At 41.7% G+C, this 19087-nt stretch overlaps 1 protein-coding gene across 1 annotated transcript in view; it reads right to left on the minus strand.

Moving 5' to 3' along the window:
- LOC117404934 (uncharacterized) overlaps nucleotides 1-18662 on the minus strand; it is a 30163-nt gene extending 11501 nt beyond the window's left edge. The window contains exons 1-6 of the mRNA XM_059010175.1: nucleotides 18473-18662; nucleotides 17754-17866; nucleotides 13005-13245; nucleotides 11678-12024; nucleotides 5672-11079; nucleotides 1265-1484 (exon numbers count right to left, since the gene is read on the minus strand). Coding sequence (XP_058866158.1) covers nucleotides 1265-1484; nucleotides 5672-11079; nucleotides 11678-12024; nucleotides 13005-13245; nucleotides 17754-17840 — 6303 coding nt within the window. The 5' untranslated portion in view covers nucleotides 17841-17866; nucleotides 18473-18662. The remainder of the gene's footprint in view (nucleotides 1-1264; nucleotides 1485-5671; nucleotides 11080-11677; nucleotides 12025-13004; nucleotides 13246-17753; nucleotides 17867-18472) is intronic.
- Nucleotides 18663-19087: the final 425 nt, after the last annotated feature.

Consider the following 19087-nt stretch of genomic DNA (forward strand, 5'->3'; position numbering starts at 1 on the left):
AAAAATGGAATATGCTCAGTCACAGGCCAGATCACTGAGCAGTCAATGTCAAAACTGCCAATAGGCCCCTCCAGGGGGTCAATTCCTCTTTTTGTATTGAACATTGCTGAGGTGACTGACACAACTTTACAGCTTAGCGGTTGTCTTCCCCTTCAGTGAACCAGAATTGCAGCCATAACGTTCCTTTTAAGGGTTCAGACAACCTCAGACAAGTGGGATTATATCAGAGCTGTCGTTGGGGAGAGATGAGAGTGCAACCCAGACCAGGAGACAACTTGGCGTCACTAGTGGGGATGTACTCATCCAAGGATCCTTATGCCCATAGAGTGCGCTGATAGTCCACCACTATCACTATATGCGGCATTTCCCAGCTCATTGCATTACTTTTGTCAATAAGTGAAGCACCTCAAAAGAGGACCCACAAGGTCACTATGCCCCTGGTGGAGTGCGCACACACCCTCTCAAGGTGTGGCAGTCCAGCATTGATGTACACAGAACCAATTCTATGATCCAATGCACCAGTTGCTGCTTGGATATGGCCTAACCCAGGGTCCTAGGACCATAGGAAACAAAGAGCTAGTCCATTTCGTGAAGGGGATGGAAAGGCTTAAATTTCAGCAACTGGATTGAGGTGGAAGGCTCATACCACCTTGCCCATCTTGCTACATCACTAGCTGTATAAATGAGGACAAATGTAAATCGCATTGGATAAAAGCACAAACCAGATGAATGAATACATTAAATATTATATATATAGACACATTTTGAATCACCAATCATTTTTTTTCCTCTTTATCACCCAATTTGGAATTGCCACTTCAACTCAGCTGACCACAATGGCTCCACGTCTCCTCATGGATGACAAAGCCCGTCAATAGCTATCAGCTATTTTTTGCACTGCATGCCAAGAAAGCCTGCTTCCTGTCTTATGCATTGTTGGGAGGAGTTATTGCAGCCAAGAAAGCCAACGACTTGAACCTGCAGACGCCCAGGAGGCCACAGGAGTCGCTCATGTGTGATCAACTGAGGAAACCCTGGCTGCCAACTCCATTCACTCTGGCATTTTAGCGCCGCCCTCATGTAACTCCCGGTAAAAGCCAGTAATGGCAAAGGCGGGATTCGAAACTTGTCCGATCCCGCCTATAGTAGCGTACCTTGCACTCCGAACGGCCCCATGGATGTATAAATAACAAACTTACAAAGTATCGAACCCCTTGGTTGCTCAGTAATAATTTTGTAAATAAATTTAAAAGAAAATTGTTACCTCATCTTTGACTTGGTTTCTCAGTTTAGTGGCTTCATACTTGATTTTGTCTTCCTGCCTGTTGCCCTTCGCCTGTATGACAGCGTGGTACAGACAGTTTTGGTTCTCTGACCTCACTGGAATCACTTTGCCGTCTGATTGCACAATGTCAAAATGGCCAGTGAAAGGGTTTTCTTTTCCAGAGATCCGATCTTTAATCTTTGCAATGAAGCCTTTGTCACTGATGAAAGAAAGAGAACAAGAGGTAGACAGATATAGCTAGGTGAACCACACCTGAAGATCTGAGAACCACTGCTACACTCAGTTTGTGGCAGGTAGTGCAACGGGTTCACACATATCCCTGCAACGCAGGGTCCGTCACAATACTTTCTTATCAACAAAGTGCTACAAATATATATTTTTTAAAAACATGCAAAGCAGGGATCAGCCAATTATTGATTGATTTTTTTATTATTATTATTTTTTTTAATCTAACAAATTCATCCTAATCTAGTCATAAAGTGGGTGTAACAGACTGTTTAAACAATGGTATGTAACAGCATTTGATTTAAATCTGAAGCGACAATGTGATGTTTGTTCGTATTCTGTATTTTGTTAAAGAAAAAGGGAAGGTCTCCATTTCTTCTGTTCTATAGGTATGTTGAACTTCCTTTTGAGAGTTTGTTTTAAACTGAGCGTGAACTGTATTATTATTTATTATTACCATAGTAGTTTATGATAGGGATGGTAGGGATATGAGCGGTCTGATTAAATGTTTGCGAAGGTCCATTAGTTCTCACGCTTTGTGAGTAGCAATTATTTACTTCTTACATGTAAAACTAAATGCAAACACATATATTACAGTCATAAGCAAGCCATGGCTTCACCACTTCAAAAAAATAATGATAATAATAACATTAAATATTGTAGCGATCCATGCATTTATGTGATGGTGTTTGTGTACTGTAATCCCTGCTATACTGTGTTCCTTCCCCCTCTGTATTCCTGCAGTTGCTGTTTAAATTTTCTGTGTAAAATGTTTCAGTCTGGAAACTACCTGCATTCGTGGGGTGCTTCCAGTGTCTCCCCTGTGATTGGCTGTTTGCCTGTGCCATTGGCTCTGGTGTGGCTGGGGATCAATGGGATGTCGGTAGTCTCTGGCACCCAATTACCATAAAGGGGCGGAGCTATGCTACAAAAGGACTCTGCGCCGTCAATGAGTGTGTGTGGGCTGAGAGAGATAGCTGACAAATAAAGATTTGGAACTGATCTGAGCATGTTTTCTCCCTTCTTCTCTGCCTGCCTGCATGGAATGCTACAATATTAAATAGATCAAATGGCCTGTAGTCTTCCTCGGGTGCTGACTGATGTTGGAAGGGACTGCAGCATCAGTGCAGAAGGGATGGGACACATATAGGCTACAGATTGGCTACATCATTACTGTGCTATTTTTACTTCAAATATAGCCTTCATCATGTATTATATATACTGTATATACAGTGCTTCCTCACTATAGCGCACTTGGATATACCACGCTTCAGAAATAATGCTTCTACAGCATGTCTCCCACTTGCCTATATGAACAAAATTTGTAATATTTCCACAGTAAAGATGGTACTTGCCTGTGTTGTGACTGTACACCGCTTCTCTCAGTTCAACTTCCTTTCACTTTGTAACACGGACATCTTATTCGCAATTAGTTTTTTTTACTAACTAAATAAATAGCAGTGTCATTATGTTGACTAATGAGTAACAGTGTTTTATTTATGTATTTATTTTTCCCTCGCAAGAGTAAAAAAGTCTTTCCCCCGGGAGACGAGACGCTTCAGTGTTGCTTCAGCAGGCAAACCTGGGCTCTCCTTCTCACACTTGGTTTGTCTGTTTGTTTGTCAGTCTGTCCAAACAAACTGTTTAGCCAGGCTATTTAGAGTTTAAAACCAGCACGTTAAAATGATCTCCAGTGCTCATGTGCTTTATGCATGATTAATTTACAAAATAGAGTTAATGCTGCTCAAGTCACAGCTAAGGTGGACTGGACATGTGATAAGAATGGATGACCATCGCCTTCTCAGGCAGATCATGTACAGAAAACTGAAGGAAGGGAGGCGGAAACAGGGACACCCATGCAAGCGCTACAAAGACTGTCTGAAAAACAATCTCCACTATTGTAGTTTGAGACCAAAAGAGCTTGAGCAGTCAGCAATGGCTGGACCCTTATGGCAGTTTCTCACAAGGACTGAGGAAGACAATGAGAAGGAAGCTTTGAGAGAGCTGTGTCACAGTATTGCCTCTACTTCAATAGACTTCCCATGTCCCCACTGCAAGACTTTGTGCATCAAGCTACGGACAACCTATAATTCATGAAAATAAGTTTCATTTTCACTGTATCTGTGTTAGAGAAGCAGTGCTTTTATTTTGTATTTTAGTTAGATATGTGAGTGTATGGGCGCTCCCCTCTTCTACCGTTATTATAATGCTCTTCTGTCATAACACTTGCGAGGGAGCCCTATATATATTGTCACAAAGTGAAAACTGACCTGCCATACCAGTACCAGGATGCACCTGCAAGCCCAAATCTTGACAGTAATCCAAGCAAGAAATTGTATGCAAGAAATAAATAAGTATGAAGTGGTTAGTCTGCAGGAGCAAATTTGCAGAGGAAAAACACCTGAAGGATGGACAAAAAGGAAGAAAGTGGCAGCTTTATTTGGACACAAAAGAGGCTGCTTATGCACATTGTTTCGAACAGAAAACTACTACTCTGCCAAAAACCCTGAAAAAGGACAGAAAGAGACACCAGCACCCACACCAAGGAAGGACACAGAATTATAGAGATATAAGGAAAACTGTAAAGCCTACTTGCTGGGTGGAAGATCAAGCCAATAGAAAATAGAACTAAAATTCAGAAGAAGAGAAAATACACACACAAGAATAAATAATATGAAATAAAACTAAAGAGGCTCTCCAAATAGGATGGGTTACATCTACAGTACACAGTAGATATTGTGATATCAGCCAATCAACTCGGACCAAAGGAAATGGCTAAAATCTGCTTGCAAAACTGCAAGCAAGCACATAGTTTAACAATAAAAGTACAGTTGAAAATTAATTAACCAACTTAGGTAAGAAAGGAAACAGCTGGACATCACTTAAGAAATCGCCAGTAACTAACGACTTAAAAAAGAGAAGTACACAAGCCACAAACTCAATATTACAAAATACAAATGGACATTACTTATCAACAAAAGCCAGAAGAGTTTAACACACACGCAGTTTGAGATAGGCAGAGACACAATTGAGGAACTGCTGTTCATAAGGAGCTGTCACGATTCCTTGTGCCTTGGAGAACATAAATACTGGATTTTAGAGATACAATTAACCTTTTCATATAGCTATTAATGAACATTTAATATACTTGTAGTAATGAGCATGTATTATACATATAATCATTTTAGCATCCTAGTTTAGGTAATGTTAATAACTTTTCTTTACCTGAATCATGCCTAGTTTAGTCTCCTATTTTCTTTAAAAAAAACTAACCTATTCATAGACCTATTCTATTTCTTACCTTAAAAAGTGTTCTTACTGATAAGTTGAATACTTCTCTTTCTGTAAAGCTTTTTACATATTCAAAACATCTACGGAAGCAGGTAATATAAACTCTGTACGTCTGCACTTTACACATTAGATGAAAGTTCTCTCTAAAATTCTGAGTAAAACTCTCTATCTCCGGAGTCACATCTTTAACTTTACAAAACAGTCAGTCAGTAACTTAGAACTACAGAGCACATAGCACTATAAAACATCGTTCTAACCTCTGTATATTTAAACGCGAAGGCGCAAGATTTAACTACCGCAGACTGTGACGTAATCGGCAGCCTGCTTCCAGGTAGTTAGGGAGACACACAGAACATCATGTTGAAGTTTAACGCAGACTCGTTATTTTTAAAGTAGTAGATAAATTGAATTGATTTGACTCTGTTTATGACATATGCATTTATGAATGTCATTCCGATTATGAAAACTTTTTACTTAAAGTTTGGTTTTGTGCTATTTCATCATATTGTGTTATGTGAATGATATTCAAAGTTGCATGCATTTCGTAAATGTTATTTTGTTTTTAGATGTAACTTTTTCTCCACAGTTAGGTTTAATATTTCCTTAAGCTGTTTTACTATATTTGTTTGTCTTGTCTTCTATAGGACAGTTAATTTAAATGAACTGTTATGCTAAGCTTAACACTTATATTTTATTAATAACGTACATTTTATTGTTTTAAGTTTGCTTTGTTTTTATTCATACGTAATTACTTCTAAATCTCTATTTATATGTAGTGTTAAGTATGCTAGGTGTAATACGTGATCTTTCAGATAAATTTTGCTTCCCTAATTTGACATTATGCGAAACTTTAGACTTTAGCCCCAATACCTTTCATGTAGCTCTTGGTCTTTTGTCAGCCTCAATATGATGTCTCCTGCCGCACTGTTTTTTCCAGCGAACTTCATGTCGGAAATCCGCTTCCCTCGTTCGTCCACTATTGTGAGCTGAATTCCTTTGCCCTCCATCAGATCGCTCCTGGTCAGAGCCAGCAGGTCCACAATGTTCGCTGGACGGCTGACCTCACTGATTTTCTCCACGTACCTTGCCATCTCCCGTGCCTCTGCCTCTGCGAGTGCTCTCTCAGGACCCTGGAAGCTTCTCTTCATGTCCTGAATATGCTTTTGGTCGGAAAAGAAGCGTTGAGTTTGGAACCGGCCCAGGAGGTTGCCCACAGCGCCCCCTGCAGCCTTGTTCAGTTTTTTACGGAAAGTGCTAGTCATGGAGGTCAGGTGGCCAGTGAAGGCATCTAAGAACGTGCTTAACAAGTTGTCCGAGATCATATGCTTAAACTCCGTCTTGAGTTCCGCTACAACTGGGAATCCGCATCTCCCGTCCTTCTCGTACTCTGCCCAGTTTTCTTCAGCGAATTGTTCCTCTATGCTTTTGTTGAACTTGGGAACAAAGGTGTTGTGAATAATCGATTCAGTGGGAAAGGATTGGACCATCTGGACGAATTGCGAGGTTTTCTCTGTGATTATCACACTTATTTTGATGACTGTTTGGACAGCCCCTGGGACTCTGGCTTTCTGAATGAGCTCTGTGGCTTTTTCATGCACTTCCGAAACTCTATTTATGACCTCGTTGAGCACTGCATGATCATCCATTAGATCCGATAAGTTATCATTGCAGACTTTAAGCAGGATGTTCCTCAGTTTCTTTCTTATGTCTTCACGGAGCTTGAACATGGAACTGTTGGGGTCTTTCTGCAGAGCTTCTTTTGGAACCCCATATAAAACTATCACCTGGGTCAGGCACTGATCCAGAGCTGTATTATCTTCTATTGCTTTGGTTATTATATCGGTGAAGGCTTTGCTCAGGATATCCTTGAAGACTGCTTGCAACCCTTTGTTGATGGTATAATTCAAGCTGGCGTTAAAGGTTTCCATCCCAAGTTCCTGCATCGCATATTTCCCCGCTTCCTTGAAACTGCTGGTCATTGTTTTGCTGGACGCTAGGTTGTGCAGAGATTTCTTCATTGTGTCTTTCGAGAGGGATGAGACGGTCGCCTTCGCAGTACCCTTGACAGATGTCAGCATGCTTTTCCCCGAGCGGACGATGTCATCAGTGATGGAGGCAAACGTTTTGGTGCCGGTCAGGAGACCTTTGGTGGCTTTATACACAGATGTTACTGCTTTCCTGGCCAGACTGAACCCGGCTGTAACTAGTGACATGCCAATACTGATGGATTTGGAGATGGCCCATTCTGCCCAGTCGAAGGAACCAGTGATCATGCCTTTTATGCCTTCAATCATGTCTGAGATGCCTTCTGATATCAGCCCCAGGCCGACCTGGCTGGCGGTTCCGAATGACAAGGCGCAGACCAGAGCCCCGAGAAAGACCTGGCAGGCCCCGAGTATGGCGCAGATCAGTCCGTCGATGCAGAACTTGGGCTTTTTCTTTACCTCGAAGACGATGCCCAGGCCATACTCGTAAAGCGCCATGAGCTCCGTTGTAATGATGTAATCTTTCTCGTCTAGAAGCATGTAAACGGCTGATACTTCGGTTTGCGCCTCATCTCTCTTCTTCTCCAATTCCTCCAGCTTCTCTATGGCCTTGCTGATGTTCACTTTCCAGGAGCTGTACACGCTCAGCCTCGTTTCCATCTGCACTTGGAAGTTGGTGCCGTCGGTGTGGTGGGGAGTGAACGGGGCTAAGCAAGACAAGCGGCAGGCGGCCATGGTGTTGGTGGTCTCGGAGACGTGGACCTGAATGGCGCTCTCCGCATCTCTCAGGAGGTCTATGGCCTTCTTCTTGTAGCTGTCCCCCTCCATGTTGATGGTGATGTAGGCCTGGTTGTACTTTGAAACCGCTTGGAAGACTTTGTCCGTATCAATCACACGCTGCCAGTAGTCAAAGGCACCATAGTCCAGTTTCTTGTTTCTAGCATGCAGGTCCATCCTTGTCACAGCTTGCTTGATGTGGTCATAGAAATTGCTACTTATTCCCTGTAGAAGCTCATTCGCTGTGTGCTGCAGCATGAGAGACAGCTCTGACTTCAGCTGACCGACATCCATGTGCTTGTCGATCTGCTTCTCATGCAAGGTAAGCCACAAAGCCCAAGCTTCCTTCAGGGCATTGAGGGCAGGATGGTAATCCAATTTCTGGTCCATTGTATAGAATGATGGTATCTCTTTCTTTTCAACAAGATGAAGTTTTTCCTCTTCAGTGTACCTCTGTTCGAAGGAACTCAGGTGGGCACAGAAGCAGGCGAACAGCTCCTCCCTAGTTTGGATTTCCAGCAGCTCGTCTGTTTCCATATCAGTGATGCGATCGACCTCATACTCCTCCCTCAGCTGCCTCATGATCTCGAGGGGCTGGCCCTGGTAGGCTGCAGCCAGGCTGTCATGGTTGAGGACCATCTGCACCATCCCTGGGTTGCCTTTGCGGGCAGTGCGGCCGAACACTTGCTTCTCCACACGTCGGCTGCTGGGGAAGTGTGTGAGGATGACACACAGCCCTCCACTCGCATTGACCCCTTTATCCACTTTGATGTCTGTCCCTCTGCCTCCCAGGTTGGTGGCAATGATCACACACCCGGCAGAGAACTCCATCTTCTCGATGTTGTGTTTCTCGCTGATGGTGTACATCGTTATTCGATGCAAAGGAGCTGAAGTGGTCATTATCTGGCGAAGCTCTTCTGACGTTTTAACATCTTCGCAGATCACCAAAGCCACTTGCCCTCTCCTGGTAATCATCTGGACGCACTCACATATGGTCTCCATCCACCGGCCTTTCCCTCCCTTCACTTGAAGTGCTGGTAACTCCACCACCTTCTTGTGGCGATGGGCTGGCACCACATAGCTCTCAGTTTTATACTGTTTGCATAGAAACTGCTTGTCTGCTTTGCTCCCTAACGTCCCCGAGACCCCAAATATGCCCGTGCCCTTGAGGTACCTCTGAAAGTAATGGAAGTTGGACAAGTAGTTTGTGACATTGGACAGGGACGTGATGGCCAGCTGGTGCTTCATCTCCAGAAACTGCTGCAGCCCATCCCCCCAGCGCTTGTTCTTCTCCAGCACTCCACTGGCCTTGAAGTCCACTGGGATGATGACGTGGTAGCGATGCTTCTCAGTCTCTAGGGCTGACTTTGCCTCTTCAGATCCAAAATCGATCATGTACTCCCGATCCTGTGTCATTGAGATGGCCCTAAGACCATTCTCCACGAAAACAGGCAAACGGTTCTCCATATAATCCCTCAGGAAAAATGGAATAAGGATGAAAGAGTCTGACTCTGAACTTTGTGATGGTGATACATAGGTATCCGAGTATTTAATCCTGGACCTTAATTCTTCAACCGTTGCTTTGATTATCTGTTCCTGGGAAACTATTTCACATGCATGTCCACCCTCTAAAAGGAGCATTCTGATCTTCTCATCACAGTCTGGGTTTTGTCCTCCAAATGGAACTACTCTCCCCTCTACAGTTGTGTAGCACTCGAAGGAGACAGCTTTCTCCAGTACCTCCTCGAACACCCTAAGCAGGTCATGTTGTTGGGTGACTCCGATTTTGCCCATAATGATCTGGAGAACTTGAAAGTTGGGATCTTTTGATTCCACTGGGGCGTTCTCCTTCTGTCCCTCCATCTCTGCTGCCTGCACCTTGTCTATATCCTCCTGGGTGAAAAAGCCCAATTGCAGTCCGGGCTCCAGAATATTGAGTGGAGAGAAGTGCTCTGATGTGGATGAGCCCATCACGGCTGTGGAGGCGGCTCTGTGGAAATGCTGAATCTTGGTGGCCCACTGGACCTCCCCGGTCTCAGCCAGTATTATGGGCTGGCAGGTGCAGATCATCTGCCAGATCCAAGCCAGCACCTGTTCAGCGTGTCGCAGACCACTGGCTTCATGTGATAGAAATGTCACCTGGACGCCGTTGTCTAAAGTCATATAGTCCACCTCGTCCACAATGACCAAGTCAAACCCCCTCTCCCCCCGCGTTTGGGTCTTTTCAAACTCCTGCTTCAAGGTGTCAGCTGCAAAATTCCCCACTGTCCCGTACACAATCTGCTTGGCATAGGCTTCTGTTATTGACGCCTCTCGCTGTCTGGAATTGTCATAGCTGTTTATTCCTACTGGCGGTACCACCGAAGACGATATATCAAACATTTTGTACAGCTTCTGCCACTCTTCTTGGTCCCGCCGGGCAAGCACTGGGGAGCTGGTCACCACATCCACCTTTATGCCTCGGATGGCCTGAATGGTAGCAAACATAGCTAAGATACAGGACTTCCCTTCCCCGGTCCCAATTTCAAGAAGGCACCCATTGTCTGACATTCTCTTCGAAAGGAGCAGCATCAGTAAAGATGCCAGCTGAGTGACTCGTGGGAAATAGCCTTCAATTTTTTTATCGTCTTTGTAAATGGTGGAGGTGTCTTGTACTGCGATGGACAGCCCGATCAAGACTTGGGTTAAGGTTTTAGGATCAGGATTGGTGAAGTCCAGTGATTTCACCATTGCAATGCCGTCACTTTTCATCTTGTCATCCAGGTCAAAATGAGTGTATTTGGGGAGTTCCTCCATCACGTTGCCCAGCACTACTTCAATGATTGATAGCAGCGGTTCCGGGTAGTTGCTGGCCCGCATCTCCTCCAGAATGGAGGAGAGGTCTTTGTCCTCTTCTTCTTCACTGTATGTCTGCAGGAACTTAACCGGGTCCTCATCTTTCAGGGCAGAGAGGACAGTCAGCAGATCCAGTCTATATGTCTGCGTTTTGCGGAGGACAGAAGCCACCTGATCTTGAGGGGCACCAACTGTGAGGCGGGCAAAGGTGACCGTTTCCATCGGAGTCCAGACTTTGCTGAACAGGATTTGACTGAGGAGTTCTTTGCTTTCCTCAGACAACTCCAAAAACATCTCCAGGATACTTAGCACCAGGTTTCCAGCTAAGGTGGCATTTTGTTGGTAAACCTGGACTAGCACACCAAAGAGAAAGCTGTCACATTCGGCATGGTCCTGCAGTTCGGTTTCAGTGAGGACGTCTGAATCCTCTCCCAGGATCAGCTGGATAACTGCTTCCAGAACGCAGAATTTCTCTGTCAAAGAAAGGTGCTCGTAACGGATGGCGCTGTCAAAGGCAAACTGAGACCAAACAGGTAACTGGTGCTCTCTGCAGTACTGGGCTGTCAGCTCATTCTGTAGAGTTTTCATGCGATCTTCAATATGGGAAGACTGCAGACTCTGATCTTCCTTAATGGCATATCTTCCCAAAAGCTTGTTTAACTTCTTCTCAATGTATTCAAGCTGTACAACAAAACAAAACAGAATATAACTCAAATAACAAATAACCTTTTTTCAATTAATTTGTTCTTTTACATTGTATCCTGCACTGTGTAATCTTGTGCACTTATATTACCATGTAAAATTACTTTATATTACTATGTGGCAATACAATATATTACTACATGACATTACATATACTTATTAATTTATTACATTCTGTGATTTACAATGTTCTTGTTGCATAGACAATATAATTCCTTGTATTTAGAAAATTGTAACCCTTGGAAGTTGTATTAGCCAATTAATAATAATAATAATAATAATAATAATAATAATAATAATAATAATAATAATAATAATTAACCTGTGGCAGTTTCTTCTATTGCATTTCATTCATTGTACTCGTACACTGATATGCAACTGTGTAACTACTGACTTGTTATGGTATATGCTGTTTAATATATTGTGAATTAAAATATTCTCCTTGTACATTTTGTAGTGTTACAAATCCCTTGTCAGACAACTTGCATAAAGGTGTCTGCCAAATGACAAAAAAGAACTACTACTACTACTAGCACTACTGCTAATAATAATAATACTGTTCACGTGTGTCACGAACCTCGTCAACCTGGATTGCGGCTGCATCGTCTTCCACCAGCTGCTGTAGAATGTGGGAGCGCTGGACATGTCTCTCCTGCCCCCTGAAGTCCAGCTTTTGTTTCAGCTTCTCCGAGACACGTGCCAGCCGGCTCTCGCTGGCCTCGTTCTCTCTCTCGACCTCCTCCTCAATCCTCCTCTCCCTCTCCAGACGCTCCAGCCGTCTCCTCTCCTCCTGCTCCTCCCTCCTCCGCTGCTCCTCCCTCCTCTGCTGCTCCTCCCTCCTCCGCTGCTCCTCCCTCCTCCGCTGCTCCTCCCTCCTCTGCTGCTCCTCCTGTTGCTGCTGCTGTCTGAGCTCCTCTTGTCTTCCTGTAGAAGAGTAAGAGATTGAGCTCAGTTAAAATGGAGGATTGACGAATTCGAAAATCTCAGGGGCCCCCGGCCATATCGGTACATTTGTGCTAGCCTCATGGAGGTCACAACCTGCTATCTCTCTCCCTAGTTTATCTTCCAAGTCCGAGTACCTTTCTTGCCCCCTCTGAGGCTGGCCAAGTCCCCTACCTGCCGAGCCAGGCCCCACGCGAAGGGGGGGTTCTCTTCCTTCGCCTCTCCTATATGGACCCGAGACACTTTTGCCTAACTCTAAAGCCAATGATGCCTGAGGATGCCGCACTGAGTAGTGAAGGATCTGTCCCTTTTGTCTTTGTTTGTCTTTGCTGCCCAGCAGTCAGAGGATGCTGCCTCACCCAGCATGAATCGTGAGACGTGAGAGATCAGTGTTCTATGTTTGTCATCTTGTCTGGCCCTTACTCAGCCTATGCCGCACAGTAGCTGGAGGATGCTGCCTGACCCGGTCCTTTGCGTACAACAATCTGTTCAGTTTGTCATATGTTTAACTAACGTTTCCCAAGCACTCACTTCTAAGCCCTTGTAGGTGCCCAGTGAACTTATAACAAGGGAGAAAGAGCAAAGTGTGACAATCAAATGTGCACAATCAAATAATAAATAATAAATAAAGTTTGACCCTGTTACAAGTAACTGTAATGTTATTACTCCCATTAAAACTAACGTGTTATATTATGACCTTAGTAGAACAAGTACCTTTATTACAGAAGTGGGTTACTTAAGTAATTCGTTACACCCAACTCTGGCTCTCCTAAAAATCCTACAAGTCAAGAATGTCTTGCTCCTCCATATGCGCAGACAAACAAGCCACAGACACAAGAGTAAGAGAGAGAAACAGTAACATGCAAGAAAACTTGCTTGGTTAATGAAACAGACCTTTTTCAGTGTGTGGTATTTCAAAATGATCTATAAAGGAAGTACAGTAAGAAGTTCAGATCGCTTACCGTAATTTGGACAGCTGGGTACATAACTTTCTGTGGTACATTCCAGTAGAATGCACGAGCGGTCAGAGCTCTCTCGGATCTTGAAGGTTGGGTTCCTAGCAGCGTAGTATTCATATACTATATCTTTAGACACGTAACAGGTTCGTCCATCATGGCACCCATACTTGACGTAGATGTAACTGTGAAAGGCTTCTTGCTTGTGCTGATGGCGTCTGTCAGAGGGAGAGAGCGTGCCACTTCCCTAAAGACACAAAGGAACAAAAAACAAACCAATCTTAATGATATGTTGACCGTGTGGTGAACAATTTTACCTCTCAATCTTGTCTCCTGAAGACCCAACTGTTCAGATTGCACCTGTATATATTAAAAAATAATAAAAAAATAAAAAAAACAAAAAGTCTTGATTGCATAAGTCTTCACACCCCTTGAGTCAATACTTGGTGCAAGCCCCTTTTACAGCAATAACAACCATGAGTCGTTTTGGATAAGTGACTACCAACTTAGCACAGCGGGATAATGCAGTTTTTGCCCATTCTTCTTGGTAGAATAGCTCAAGCTCTTTCAAGTTGGCTGGGGATTGTCTGTGGACTATAGTCTTCAAGTCTTGCCACAGATTTTCTATAGGATTGAGGTCTGGGCTTTGACTAGGCCACTCAAGGGCGTTCACGTTCATCTTGCTGAGCCACTCCATTGTTTCTTTTGCTTTATGCTTAGGATCTTTGTCCTGTTGAAAGGTCAACATTTTCCCCAATCTCAGCCAGAGACCTCTGTAGCTTTTTTTAAGTAATCCTAGCCCTCACAGTGACCTCCCTCAGCAGTTTCCTTAAGCCACGGCTACTGACTTTGGAGGGACGGTCTGATCGAGGCAGTGTCTTGGTGGTGCCAAACTGTTTCCACTTTACAATGATGGACCTGACAGTGCCCCAAGGGATATTCAAAGACATTGAAAGTTTCTTATAGCCTTCCCCCAATCTGTACCTTTCAATAACTTTATCCCGGAGTTCTTTTGGCAGCTCCTTGTTTGGCATGTTTTGCCATTTGCTTCACATTCACTTCATACAACAGAAGCAGCTTGATTCTGTTTGAACTACTGTGATTGGACAGTGGTGGGCTCTATTTAACTTATTATGTGCCTTGTTGAGGCAATTTGTTGTACCTGAGCTAATGTGGGTTTGCTATGACAAAGGGTGTGAGACTTATGCAATCAAGACTTTTTGTTTTTTATTTTTAATTATGTTTTGAATATTTCTATATTTGTTCTTTCACGTTGGAAGTGTAGATGATGTTGTGTAGATCAGTGAAATAAACTCCTACTTTAATGCATTTTGAATTGTATTTTTTAGGCAGCAGAATGTGAAAAATGTTCAAGGGTGTGAAGAGTTTTTCAAGGTAGTGTAAATGTTTATTACAGTACTATTCTTTCGAAGCAGATTCGCCATGTGTCACTTCACAATAAGTGTGCAAGTTATTTAGTATTTTTCACATTGATTTGATTTTGGGCACCTTAGAAAAAAGTTTGAATTTAAAATATTATTATTCCACATCATTGCATATATACAGACTCCACATAAGTAAACAATTATTTTAAATACACTGTCTGTTAACGAGAAGTCTATGTACAAGTGTATAATGTATTTAAAATGTAATAATACTAGGAAAGTTTGCTGTAAAAATAGAGGATGTTGCAGATACGTAGAAATTGTTCGCTAAAAATAGCAAAGCTAAAAGTTACACAGAGAGGACTACAATGTAAAAAATGATATACTTTGTTTTATTAAAAATATATATTTTAAATCAGCATTCCAATGAAAAAACAATGGAAATGAAAAATAAAAAAAATAATTTTTAATTGACAGTAAGAGCTGACAAAGCTGAAAAAGACGGGAAATTGTCAGGTAAGAACGCCACTGCACTCTTACTTCACCCATGTTCTGACCAGCTTTCCAGAATACACTGCTGAACTGGTACAGTAGCTGGGTTCACTTCAGACAACACATGTAATCACCACTACTGGGCAGGTCAGTGAGTTGCTGAAGATTCAAAGGTTCTATCAAACAGCCTAATATAGATGCCTTAGAACAGTGGTTCTCAATCCTGGTCCTGGGGACCCCCTGTGTCTGATGTTGCTTTGTTTCCAACTATATTTCTTTATTGAACACTCAAGCAAACTAACAATTTGCCTAATCAAAGCTGTTGAATGATTTTCAAGTTACAGTATGTATGACATTGTATAGAACTTGAAATCTCCAGCTTCATATAAAATGAAGAATAGTTACAAAATTAGATTAACCAAATTGTTAGTTCAATTGAGTGTTCATTTAAGTACCTGAGGGCTCAGTTGGAACAGAAACCAGCAGACACAAGGGGTCCCCAGAACCAGGAGTGTGAACCAAGTCACTTTCGTTTGTGTCTAAAACCACAGCCTTTTTCATGTTGTTATAGATTTATATGTGAATTATAATAGCTAAGTAGAACAATTAACGTGTCTTCCTTATTCCTAAACCAAACTAAAAACTAAACATTAATCATCTCTTCAGTTAAAAATCAAGAGAACAAACCTGCGACTGACAGTATTGTATATCCTTTCAGAAAACAACAAAAACAAACCTGCGATTGACAGTATTGTATCTCCTTTCAGTTGAAAACCAAGAAAACAAACCTGCGATTGACAGTATTGTATCTCCTTTCAGAAAAAAACCAAGAAAACAAACCTGCGATTGACAGTATTGTATCTCCTTTCAGAAAACAACAAGAAAACAAACCTGCGATTGACAGTATTGTATCTCCTTTCAGAAAACAAAAAGAAAACAAACCTGCGATTGACAGTATTGTATCTCCTTTCAGAAAACAACAAGAAAACAAACCTGCGATTGACAGAATTGTATCTCCTTTCAGAAAACAACAAGAAAACAAACCTGCAATTAACAGTATTGTATCTCCTCTCAGTTAAAAACCAAGAAAACAAACCTGTGATTGACAGTATTGTATCTCCTTTCAGTTGAAAACCAAGAAAACAAACCTGCGATTGACAGAATTGTATCTCCTTTCAGAAAAAAAACAAGAACAAACCTGCGATTGACAGTATTGTATCTCCTTTCAGTTGAAAACCAAGAAAACAAACCTGTGATTGACAGTATTGTATCTCCTTTCAGAAAACAACAAGAAAGCAAACCTGCGATTGACAGTATTGTATCTCCTTTCAGAAAAAAACAAGAAAACAAACCTGCGATTGACAGTATTGTATCTCCTCTCAGTTAAAAACCAAGAAAACAAACCTGTGATTGACAGTATTGTATCTCCTTTCAGTTGAAAACCAAGAAAACAAACCTGTGATTGACAGTATTGTATCTCCTTTCAGAAAAAAACAAGAAAACAAACCTGCGATTGACAGTATTGTATCTCCTTTCAGAAAAAAACAAGAAAACAAACCTGTGATTGACAGTATTGTATCTCCTTTCAGAAAAAAACAAGAAAACAAACCTGCGATTGACAGTATTGTATCTCCTTTCAGAAAAAAAACAAGAAAACAAACCTGCGATTGACAGTATTGTATCTCCTTTCAGTTAAAATTATATCTCCTCTCAATGTTCTTTTTACTCTGCCACACATTCATCACATTTATTTTACAGCATATCAAACAAATGGGGCGGGATTTTGTCAACAAAATAAAATAAAAAAGCTGAAATGGTTGAAAACAAAGGTTATGATTAGAAATGTTTGTATACTTGAAAAAGAGAAGTACAGAAGAAATACATTGTCTCCCTCCAGATGTCATCATATTCTAATTGTTCTGATTAGCCTTTGCAATTCAATATAAATCTATGACAACATGAAAAAGGACAATGCCTTTATTTAATTTTTAATGCAGTGGTTCACAACCCTGGTCCAGCTCTGTTACTTAAAGGAACACTCAATTGACCTAATCATTTGGTTAATCAGATTTTTAAACTATTCTTCAGTTTATAAGAAGTTGTCCTTTATACAATTTCATACACAACTTGAAATCTCCAACTTTTTTCAAATCATTAAACATCTTTGATTTGGGAAATTGTTAGTTTAATTGAGTTGGAAACAAAGCAACAGCAGACACAGGAGTCCCCAGGACCAGGATTGAGGACCACTGTTCTTATGCATATATATTAGGCTGCTTCAGAGAACTTGTGAATTCTCAACAACTCACTGACCTGCCCAGTGCTGGTGACTACATGTGTTGTCTGAAGTGAACCCAGCTACTGTACCAGTTCAGCAGTGTGTGCTGGAAAACTGGTCAGAACATGGGTGAAGTAAGAGTGCAGTGGCAATCTTACCTGACAATTTCCCGTCATTTTCAGCTTTTTCAGCTTTGTCAGCTCTTACACTCACTTATAACTTAGTTGTTTTTTTTTATTATTATAATATGTCATGTCACAAGTGATACTTTTACTTTATACTGTATATTATTGTCACAAGTGATAATTTTATTTTCCCTGGGCACTGTACAAGCTAATATATCCTATTACAGAAAGTGAGACTGAGAGACAGAGAGAGTGAGATGCAGTAGGGAGACAGAAAAATAGAAACCAAGCGAGAGAGGGAGAGATAGAGAGAGAGAGAGTGAGAGAGAGAGAACCCAGATAAAGAGAGCTGACAGACAGTGTGAGAGACAGACTGACAGAAAGAGAAATAATGAGAGAGCAAGGAAGGATGTATTTTAGTATTTGCACCCCCTCCCTCCTTCTCTTATCATTTCTGTAATTATGCATGATTTACCTTTAAGTCGGGGGAGGTGCCCTTATAGGAATAGCAGTAGGACCAGTAGTAGGGAGTATGATTCTCAATTGACACACTGCCACCCATGATTCAGGCTCTGCAGGGCTGAAATGCTGAAAGTAAAAAGCCATTCTGTAGGTTATGGAAGTCATTACAGTCGTGTGTAAAGAATACAGCCTGTATAATATATCAGGGTTTCTCATCTGTCCTGCTTTCTATACCCAAGCAGCTGGCTGAATCATCCCTTTTCAAATATTCACACCCACCCTGCTACATTGAGAGTCAATATAAAATCACACTTTATTTCAAGGGTCACCTATTAACTAATTAACAAATTGAAGGCTGGGATTAAATTAAAACTTTTAATTACAAATTACAACCCAGTGTACAGCAGGTGTTTGTTACAAGTAGAATAAGCTTCTCACAAGAAAAGAAACTACCAATAAGTACAGGTTTGTAATTTGCAATTAGCAGGTAGGTCAACATTTTGATTTAATCCCATCCCAAGTATTAAAACACATTACTAAACATCTGTAACTAGCCAGTTACAAGCAATCGTCTTCAAAGAGTCGTCTGTATAAGGGGGGGGGGGGGGGGGTAAACATTTTTATTGTATGTAAAGGACAAGGTTAACTCACAGAAAGAAAGAAAAGTTATTTTTTCTCCAACAAGAATTTAACCATAGACAAATATTAAATACTAAACAAAATATTCCAAACCTTGATTTCAGCAGATTTTTTCCCCTGAAAGTTTCCCTCTCTTTCTTAACTTTGGGTTTTCTTTACTTGCAGCAAGAGCTCGACTTTCCCCAGGTGATTCTCAGCTTGCTCTGTCTCTCCTTTTATTGGTATGCACTTTGCTTGCAGCTCAGGTGACATGTGGGACTCACAAGGAAACTGCCCTTTTGCACTTTCACTCTGACTGATTCTGACAGGGACAGAACAAGATCTAGATGTAAAAGCGATTGCTAAATCCTGGGTTGGGATTAAATGGGGAACTACATCTGGCCTTTTGCACTTTCATTCTGGCTATTATCACAAGAGTCTTTATATGTCTTTGAACTTCTGCTACGGTGCAGAGTAAACAACAGGATATTTTCAATCACAATGTTAAGACTTAACGTCCCCGTCTGCTGTTTATGTAAGGCCAAGTTCATCAGGAATTGTTTTAGATAACTTTAGAGGAACTAACCTTAAGATGAGACATATGTTTGTTAAGAGATAACTGTTGGTCCATTTGTGAGGCATCGTATTTTGTTTCATTAGCTATGTTTCCATTAATGTTTTTTTTTATCTGCTCAAACTTATGCGTATGGGGGAAAAAAAGCACGACAG

This window comes from Acipenser ruthenus, chromosome 40 (assembly GCF_902713425.1).
Source record: "Acipenser ruthenus chromosome 40, fAciRut3.2 maternal haplotype, whole genome shotgun sequence".
Taxonomy (NCBI): Eukaryota; Metazoa; Chordata; class Actinopteri; order Acipenseriformes; family Acipenseridae; genus Acipenser; species Acipenser ruthenus.